The sequence below is a fragment of the Agelaius phoeniceus genome, chromosome 12, assembly GCF_051311805.1.
Source record: "Agelaius phoeniceus isolate bAgePho1 chromosome 12, bAgePho1.hap1, whole genome shotgun sequence".
Lineage (NCBI taxonomy): Eukaryota > Metazoa > Chordata > Aves > Passeriformes > Icteridae > Agelaius > Agelaius phoeniceus.
The window spans coordinates 17,530,948-17,540,977 of record NC_135276.1 but is presented as its reverse complement, the minus strand read 5'-3'; the positions used below and the strand labels follow the sequence as shown (position 1 = coordinate 17,540,977).

At 40.2% G+C, this 10,030-nt stretch overlaps 1 protein-coding gene across 1 annotated transcript in view; it reads left to right on the top strand.

The window, feature by feature from the left end:
• The window catches only part of LOC129125479 (polycystin-1-like protein 2), a 36,383-nt gene that overhangs the window by 2,779 nt on the left and 23,574 nt on the right, over positions 1–10,030 (top strand). Inside the window, 11 exon segments of the mRNA XM_054640943.2 lie at positions 924–1,109; positions 1,940–2,050; positions 2,472–2,619; positions 3,177–3,406; positions 4,054–4,458; positions 5,547–5,645; positions 6,366–6,415; positions 7,520–7,625; positions 8,230–8,437; positions 9,052–9,172; positions 9,425–9,566. Of these exon segments, the coding sequence (XP_054496918.2) occupies positions 924–1,109; positions 1,940–2,050; positions 2,472–2,619; positions 3,177–3,406; positions 4,054–4,458; positions 5,547–5,645; positions 6,366–6,415; positions 7,520–7,625; positions 8,230–8,437; positions 9,052–9,172; positions 9,425–9,566 (1,806 nt within the window).

Sequence of the window (10,030 nt, the reverse complement as noted above, 5' to 3'; positions counted from 1 at the left end):
CAAATACTGTGAGAAACCTGCATGTAGAGAACAACAAAAAAAGGCATGAGATAATGGTCCATACTAGAATTTACCAGCAAGTTATTTTTCAAGCTTATTTAGAGAGCTCTAATCTGCAAACTGATCATGTTGCTATAGTTACAGCCAGGCTTAGCTTTAGCCTTTAAATAACAATAGCACACAATTATTGCAGTGTACACACACTGGCACTGTTAATCAAGGGACTTGAGGGGAATGATCCAAACAACAACGGGAGGACAATGTATTTAAACCTGGAACAGCTGAAACAAAAACATCCTTTTGCAACACTCCCATATGAGAGCAGTTATTCATATCCTCCTCTTCAGGGTATTAAGTATCCTGATTACTACACGAAACTAAGAATTCTGAAAGATAATTAACTGTCCCAGATTAATCAAAGAATGAGGTGTATGTATTTAGAGCTATGACCTTACCCATCTGAGCAGTCCTGCTGAATGAAGTCAGTCAAATATCACACAGGAACAAAGGAGTCTCTGTAGGAGAAATGGGATCAGCTCCCATACTTAATATGCAAACTATTCTCCAAAGCAATTACCTGGATATTATGCAATCCATACATCTCTTTTGGAAGTAAGGAGCAACTTGAAACCTTCCAGTATTTCAGGTCAAACAAATGCTAAGAGTTTTTCACAAAATACTATCTATTTTTATAATTAAAATATTTTTGCTTATTGAAAATGTCCTCAGTATTTAGAGGCAGTAAAAACATAAATCTATTAATTTTTACTATTTTGTAATTTTCTTACATTTTCTTAATTGTTTAGCTTAAAAGGGAGAAAAAGAAAGAAGGACAAACAAAACAAAACGGACATAGAGTAGAATTGTAGCAAGATTTTTCAGAAATTCAAAAAGGTAATATTTGGGGTTTTTTCTCCTATTAGAATCTGGCCAGAGCATTGCTTGTGATAATTCCAATGCCACTGTACAGTGTGGATCAGGAGAAGTGATTCAAATTGAAGAGAGCTTCTATGGGAGGAAGACCCCTCACTTCTGTGTGTCAGAGACTCCTCTGCAGTTTGACAGAGATGAAGGCTGCAGCTGGCTCAGTGTCAAGGATGAAGTAGCAGGTGGTATCTCACAGCATTGCTTGTCAGAAACACAGAGCATGCACCAAAGTTCCTCGTGCCTCAAACACTTCATCTTTATTCCCAGTAGAGTTAGCAAATGGGAAAGTGGATTATTCCTAAAATTAAGGGATTCACAGAGAACTTCTGATGGGGAGGAGGTTGCTACAGGAGGCTGGATAGAAAGGAGGGGTTTTGTGAGAAGTTTCAGAGAAGGAGAGGAGGAGCTAAAGGAGGGATTTTTGGGAAGAGCAAAGATTCACAGGAGGGGAGGAGCAAATGAAGGGCAAGGGGTGGGCCTGACCAGGGTGTGGCTGGCTCCTCTTAGTGTAGGAAGAAAATATGTGAACTCACTGATTCCTTGACAAATTCAGTGTGATACACAAGGTTTGGCAGAGATGGAAGGCAACACATCCAAACAAACCTAACTCCAAAGCAGGGGGGGTGACAAGGCTGCCACCCACGGGGACATGAGGGCAGGAGGGACCTGCTGCTCCCTGCCACCTGTCAGGCACCCACCCTGCTGGAGCCAAGGGCTTGGATGCTAAACAGTGACTGCAGCCGGTCCCCCGGGAGATTCTTAGGGCTTCCAGCCAAAATTAAACAAAACAAATTTTTTTTTTCTTTTTTCTAACCGTACCTTTTCAAATTCAGTTTTGTTCCAATAAAATGAATTGTTGCTAAGGAATGCCACAAAATAAGCAACACACTAAAGTCAAAGTGATGTGGAAATTTGTCTAGAAATCCTTTTTGTTTCTCAATCATCTTTCATCTGAGCTGTTGTGGCAGTAAAGGCAAAAGCCACGTGCTGATCTGAAGTGCTCCCTTTGCAGGCCAGTGTCACGGGCTGCAGGCCTGCCAGGTGGCAGCAGATGCCACTTTCTTTGGAGACCCTTGTCCAGCTTTGGGAAGCTATTTGTCTATTCAATACCACTGCAAGGAAGGTAAGAGGGGGGGGATGCCCACACAACAAACCTGTCCTGTTTTGAGCTGTAACACTGAGACCACTGATATTGATCTTAAAAATCACTGTTCCATCCTCAGGGAAGAAACTGGAATAGTGGTGGTCACTGAAAATAGGCACAAAAATATAGATTCCCTGTCCTAACTGAGGGTTCTGGGTAGAATACAAAGCCCAGAAATTCAGACACATAAAACATATTTAAATGAAATTATGTTCCAACAAGAATTTTGATTACTAGTCATGGAAAAGAATCAGCTCCCTGTCACACCACTAATGCACACAAATTAGCAGCAGTACCAGCTGTGGTTTGGAGCATGCTGGCTCTCAATGCCTGAAAATCAATTGAATTTTGCAAGGAAAGTAGACAAACACTGGCACTGAATTGGGATTCTGCTTTGCAGGTCTGCAGCTGGTTATGAAAGACACATGTTTTGTCTTTGAAAATATCACGGTCACTTTGATCTGGCTGCTCTCACCGTACTCTGGGAACCTTTCCTGTACCATCAGCACTGGAGATGGTCACACCATTGATCCTTACTACCCTCTAACGTAAGATATAGCCTTCAGTTCTCTTCAGACAAACAGTACATTTCATTGCTCGCACTTTACTGAATGTGCAAAGTCTCACAAATGAGATGTTAAAATCTAGATAGCTCAATAATAGAACATACCTATGAGAGACTTGGATTCTGCAAAAACCTGTTTAGAAATCAATACAAAATTTTATATTAAGCTGCCAACCACAATCTTTCTTCTATTATAACAAGTGTTTCCTATTTCCAAGACTATTTATTCCAGGTCTTAAGACTCAAAATTACTGAAAACATGTCAGTAATTGCCAAACTACAAGCAAATATTATTTCCTTAAGTTTAAAGAGTGGGTTTTTGATAACAAAATATAACAAGGACATTCTGTAGTTTTTATTTTAATTGCATAGAAATCCTGTCTTTAATAGATTAAACACTTTTCTGATGGATTTAAAAATCAGATTTTGTCTTAGTGGTAGGAATGACATTTAAATTAATGAAATTTGGGGATGTGTTATCATGTAAGGTGAAAGACTTCCCAGGATGATCTTTCACAACAAGTTCTCTTTCTATTCTAGACTGGTCAGCAACCTCACATACAGGTACTCGTCTCCTGGGGAGTTTAGTGTTTTTGTGGAGTGCACCAGCAGTGAGTGGCACGTGATGGCCCAGAGGCAGGTGACAGTTCAGGAGCAGGAGGATCAGCTCAGCATTACCGGGTGCTACAGCCAGTACGGGGCAGGGAACAGCTCCTGCTGCCGGACGCTCTATGGGGAGCTGCTCTGGATCCAGGTTCAGCTCACTGGAGGTGAGGATCATTGCTCTGCATGATTTAAAGGGAAGGATTATTATTGCTATCCATCAGATAGAAGCAGGATTGTCATGATGCAAAATAATAATTCTTTTTAGTCAATGCTTTCCCACTAATTATATTCCTGTATTCTCTCAGTTCCCTTGGAGGGGTCCTTTCTCAGAAATATTTCACCCCCTAAAGCATAAGTATAAACACTTTTTTCCTATTGACAAAGCTGACATGTTATGTACAAGCATAACTTTAGTCACAAAAATCTATGTGATGCCAGTCAGAATATTTCTATATTTGAAGTCAGAAATTTATGGAAATGCTCCTCTGATTAGAGTAAGAGGATTCCACTCTGAGCTGGACACATTTGCTGGTGTACATTTCTTTCTCACTTCAAGTTCCTGGAAGCCACATATGTGCTGAAAAAAATTAAAAATGAGTAGTGTATGTTTGAATTCTCTTCTCAAAACATTCCCAGCAGAAAACACGCAATAGACTTGCATTAAGTCACCTTAAGTGACTTTATTAAAAATGACTGCATTGCTGCAGTGTTCTTGTGACTCCTGTATAAACACTGGAATGCTGCACAAAGCAGCTGGAACTTGTTGGCCTGTTGCACAAGCTGTGAGAAATTTTCATCTGTGTTTTTGCAGGCGATGGAGTAACCTACAGTGTGCTAGCAGATAACATGACACTGAGTGAATCCAGTGCAAAGGAAGGTCTTGTCCCCCATAACCTGACACTCAGCAGGGCCTCTCAAGAGCTGATAGGCCCAGGGATGCACCAGCTGGAAATCCGAGCATCCAGGAGCACGATGGCATCACAGATCTCTGCGACTATTGCTGTTCATTTAATTGAGCCAGTATCTGGAATTCAGGCTGCAGTGGCTTCCCACACTCTGCAGCTGGGGCAGGATTTGGAGGTGAATGTCTCTGTGTCCCATGGTGCCCCAGAGGAGCTGGTGTTTGAGGTGATTGGATCCAACCAAAGCCAGTGGCACAAAGCAGACGGCCCTCGTGGGGAGCCGCGGGCGTACGGCGTTCCCGTGCCCTGGGAAGGTACAGCAGCAGCAGCACCTCCTGTGCTTCCAGGACATCACACATCAGCACAGGTCACATAAACAGGCACAGCATCCTGGCCTAGGGGACAGAAATGCACAGCTGAATTTGTCAGCTTTTCTGACTGCCCAAAGTCTGCAGAGCAGGATGAACAGCACAGTCCTATGTAAGTGAGCTAAAAAATGGAGCAGACAAATGGCTCTGCTCTGCAGAGTCAGAGCAAGGCTTCACCTGATTCTTGCAATGGAAGACACACAGTAAAGAGACATAGGGTTTATTTTTTCATGGCTCCATCTGATTGAAGTACAAATGAGGACATTTGCTTGAATAGCAAAGTGTTTTCCTCCTATTTGTTCATTATGTTTCAAGTTTAGACTGCTCTGCATTTTACACTGAAGTAATTCATAATCTGAGGAGTTCTCAGTAGAGATGACAAAGAAAAGGGGAGTTTTTCTGCACGTCCATTTCCAACACATAACTTTTGTTGGAGTTAATTATGAATAAACATTTTAGTAATATTATCCTTCCATTATTACATAGTCAAAGCCTTTAAAATGTGGAATTAGGCAGATTGTGCCTAAGAGTTAATTAACAGTGGCAGAAGATAAAAAAGTTTCCACCTCTAATGAGCTATTCCAGCCCCATGCCAAAGTGGGAAGAGTAGAAGCTAATTATGATTTCATTTCATATTTTTAAATTATTCAATATTAAAGTTTTATTTGTTCTCCCTGTACCCATTTGAACATCCCTTCCCCATAGGCAGAAATTTTCAAACAAGATAACTGCTGTCTCAAGATGCTTAAACTCATTTGGCCTCCAGTGTTTGTACACCTCTACTTTCCTGTGTGGTATCATAGTCAGCTGACAAAGAATTGCATGACAAGGGCTAGGAAAAGGGCAGCTGAGTTATTCAGATGTTGAGATAAAGGGGAAAAAACATCCAGGAAAAGCCTTTCAGCAGTGGACACCCATCAGAAAGCCCCCTGAAAACTCTTAACAGAAAAGAAGGGGGTTTCCTTTACAAATTTACCTCAAACCTGTTGGACTGGGCCCACTGCTACTCTTAACTGGCCCTTCTCCTTCTCTAGGTACTTATCTAGTGAAAGTGGTGGCCATGAATGACTTCTCAAACATAAGTCTGGATCTTGGATTCATCACTGTGTTGGCAAACAGCTCCCATAAAAAAGGTAATTACATTAATCTGACAGTGCTGGTTTTCACCATGGAAGTGTCTTTTTGCAATCAGAGCATTTCATGGAGTGTTTATGGTTTGCATGTAGTAATTGCTTTCCTTCCAGCAACAGTGCTGAAAACTTTTGTGGAGGCTTCTTCCTGATGAAGGCAGATTCCCTGACTTTGATGTAGTCATAAATTAGCATCACTCTGTATATGTAACACATTGCACATTTGCTGTTTGTCCTAGAAATAATGAGTGAAGTTTATGGCTTGGGACATAGCTTTGAAACCAGAAAATATTTGCATCACAGCAGTCTCATAAATTGCTGTCACTAATGGCTTCTAGATGGCTCATCCTTACATTTACAAGAGCAGATTATACCAGCAATAAAATAACCTTAGCACTAATTGTATTGAAAGTTTTCCAGTGCTTTCCACCAATTTTCCTTTGTACATCAGTGAAACTCCATCACCTTCTGTGGATATATTTTGATTTATACCATTATGTTTGAAGAATCAGGATCCTCCCTTTGTAGTCTGTGATGAGTTTGTTGTTACCATTTTACCCATTTGACTGTGCTGTTTGTCACAGCTCTGGAGTCTGATTCTTACAGCCCCATCTTTCACACTGTCACAAGTCAAATCCTGGGGATTTAAGTAATATTCACTGAGGATGTCTGAAAGTTTTACAGGTAGCACTGAAATATTCTGTTCTTTTTTGCATTAAACAGATTCTGATAAGGAAGAAGGCAGCTACAAAACAAATACCCCAAAGAAAAATGTAAGTATTATTTAAGGACTTTTCTTTAAAATTGCTTAGAGACTTTTCTTACCAGTGAAAGTGCTGTATAAGACAGGGAAAAGAAGTATTTGCAGCACAGTAAATTATGGACTAGATGTTCTGTTCTCCATATGGCTTAACACATAATCTATACCACAAGTCTTGGAGACAAATGTGTTTACAGGCATTCCATCTACAATGCATAAAAAAGATTAAAGAAAATGAACTTTTCACAACAATTCAGTTTTGTAAGTTAAAATATGTTTAGATGAATTTTTAATTCAACTACTTGACTAATGAAACCTCTCTCTGGAAAGTGATCCTTCAAGTACAGTTTAATATATTTTAGATCGTTCCCAAGTGTTTTCTACTTTTGTATTGGAGTGTTTAAATTATTTTGCAATGAAAAATCTCCCAGTTTTTGGCAAACTAAGAAGTTAATGACACACCAATTGCTAGCAGCTGTCCAAATTTAAATAATGAAAATGCCAGATAGAATATTTTATCATGTTAAAAGTCTAGTTTTCAACTGTAACACTAGCAGATAGACCTCAGACATCTGCTATGGGAGATACACTCCTTCACAAGAAGCCATCATGCTTTACAGATTGCCTGTAAAAATATATTGCATCAGAGGACTATAAATCTAATCCACACCCAAGTTTATCACAGTTTGGTACACAGAAAGACAAACTCACCTACCCCTTCTCCTCCTTGTTTACAGCTGCAATGTATCCAATTAAGATAAAAAAGGAATGCACCAGAAGACAAGTGGTTGTTCAAGGGTTAGAAGTCTTGGTCCAGATGGGAAGGTTTAATAGGAATTAATTTCCTAAGTACCTAGTTTTGAAAATGGGAGCTGCACTCCTAAACCAATTCTGCAATTGGGAAAATTTTGCCACACAATTTTTCTGTGCCATCTTCTTCCATTCCCATTGCTTCTACTGCCACACTACCTCTGCTAAGAGAAAGATCATATAGACTACAGATCTGCATCCAGTGATTTGGGGTCTAAATTTCAGACCTTTTTCATTATAAAGAAGCAACATATGTGTGTGTTTATTCATATTTGTGTTCTAACTGATACATTTACTTCTTATTTAGGATCACAAAATATATATTAAACCAAGTCGCCATGTGGATCCTTTCACAACTGTTACACTTGGCTGGCCAGACAACAACAATAATTTCAGTTTTCTCTGGACCTGTGGTTTGTGCATTTCCTGAACTTTTTTCACCAACTTGTACTTGATGAGTAACAAACTCACTGTTGTGTCAGATCCAGCGTTGAAAATCTGACTTAAGGATGCTTCATTTTCTGACTTTAAAGTTTGTCACTCACTGTACATGAAAAATGTCCTTCTACCCAACCCTAGTTTTGGGACCAAACTAATTATGTATATATTTTGGCGTAGTACTCCCAAAGGTTTTGTCTTCTCCCAAAGGTTTCAGTTTTTCAGTTTTTCAAGATCTACCTGTCCTAAGCTTCTTTCTCATAGCCAAGGACTAATCCCAAGTGACTTACACAGGCACTTGCAAAGTACATGTGTCTCAATAAAACAGCAATAATTAACATTAAACATGATGCAAACACATTTCTGGCTGAAAAAAGGATTGGGATTCAGGCCATCTGTGTTCTATCCCCATAATTATCCCTGACCTCATCCATGACTTTGGAAAAGCCTGAATCTGAATCCAGATTACCAACTCTTTAAATTGTGTTCAAGAAACTTGTCTCTAAAGCTCTTTGAAACTTATGGCAGGAAAGTCCTTTATAAGCTGCTGTTCTAACTATAAAGGAAATGTTTCTGCAGGAGCTTGCTGGCCTGCCTGGAATGAATGTGTGAAGCAACAGATAATCCTAATCAACCAAAGTGAGGTGCAAATCCCACCTTCCTGCCTTCCTCCTCCAAAATCAGCAGTGACTGTCAAGATTACCATCCAAAACCATGGCAGTGAAGAGAGGCAGGATGAGCAATGTCTCTATGTGACTGCAAAACAAGAACTGCAACTGGAAATCAGGTCTGGTTTTAAACCTTGGTATTCACAGGTTAATATTATTACTGCACAAGCATAGTGCAAGGCCACAGTTTCCAATAATAATGATAATAAAGTAGTATTGTACTTTTAGAATCATAGAGAACTAGAATCACAGAGCACTAGAATCACAGAATGCTTTGGGTTGGAAGGGACTTTAAAGATCATCTTGTTCCACCCCTCAGTCATGGGCAGAACACCTTCCCCTAGATCAAGTTCCTCAGAGCTCCATCCAGCCTGGCCTTAAATACTTCTGGGGATGGACCATCCACAGCTTCTCTGGGCAACCTGTGCCAGGGCCTCAACACCCTCACAGTAAAGAAAACTTATTGTTCTAAATCCGTTTGCATCTTACCATGGTAAAAATTACTGACCAAATAAGTCTTGCTGCATTTTTCAGTCCATGTTTTTGAACACAAACCTTTTACCAACTGAAACACATTCTTCTGAAAACCACTTAGAGTTTTTGACCCCACTGCAGTGTTGGAGATTTCAATGTCAACCTCACTGAAGCAACAGGAATAAATGCCATAAGATATGTGTAAAATTTCTCCTAGACATCTCATACTATGTGTAACTCCCACCTTACTTCCTTACAGGTGTGAGGCAAACTGCAAGCCAGTGAATGTTAGTGATGAAGTTGTTTTGAGTGTCTCTGGACAGGACGACTCCCAGGCCATATATTATAACTGGTATTTAGAAAACACATTCCAAAACAAGGTGAGAGCACCAGATTTTTCAGAAATACTGCGTACACAAAAATAAATATCCACAAAGCCATATGGCCTCAGTGGGATATTTTGTCAAATGAATTCTCAGAAAATACTGGTGAAGATGGAGACAATGGGTGCCTGGATTGGGAGGGGTTACAATGAAGGGCACCAAACTGCCGCCATGCTCCTGATAAATCACAAGAGAAAGAACAGCAAAAAGCCTCTACTGCCATGTGTTCTCTTCTGTCTGATTTTCCAGTCTTCAACACTCCCTCTAGCCTGTGGCCTGACTGGTTTCCAGCAGAACTCTTTGAATTTGCTTCAAAGCAACTCATCCACGTTGAGAATGACCAGCTCCTTCTTGCAGACACAGGGAGAAGCTTTTCAGATTAAAGTAACAGGTAGGGGCTAACAGGGTTTTTAGGGTTTACAGATTCCTTTGAGATAATCTCTGCTGACATGACATCATATTGATGTCACACACGCATAGCCTCACTGACAAATATGAAGGTAAATTAGTCCACAAGTTGAAGGTGTTACTTTATATGCAAGTTCTTTAAAATAATGAGGAGATAAGTTTGTTCTGGGGTGTTGCACAGCAGGAGAAATTCAGTTATCCAAGCTGTTAATAACTTTGTTAAGGCTCACCTGAAACAAAGTTATGCTAAATGCTTGATCAAATAGTAGCACTTTGCTTTATAATCAGACATTAACATACTGGAAATAGTTCTTTTGTGTTATGGTTGATTCAGTAGCAAGATTTCATTGCTCGTTAGCCCAGCCTGCCGTGTGTGTGCCCGACAGGCAGCCCGGTTGCTCGGTGGGCTCGATGCAGACCCGGTTACTCAGTGGGCTCGATGCAGAC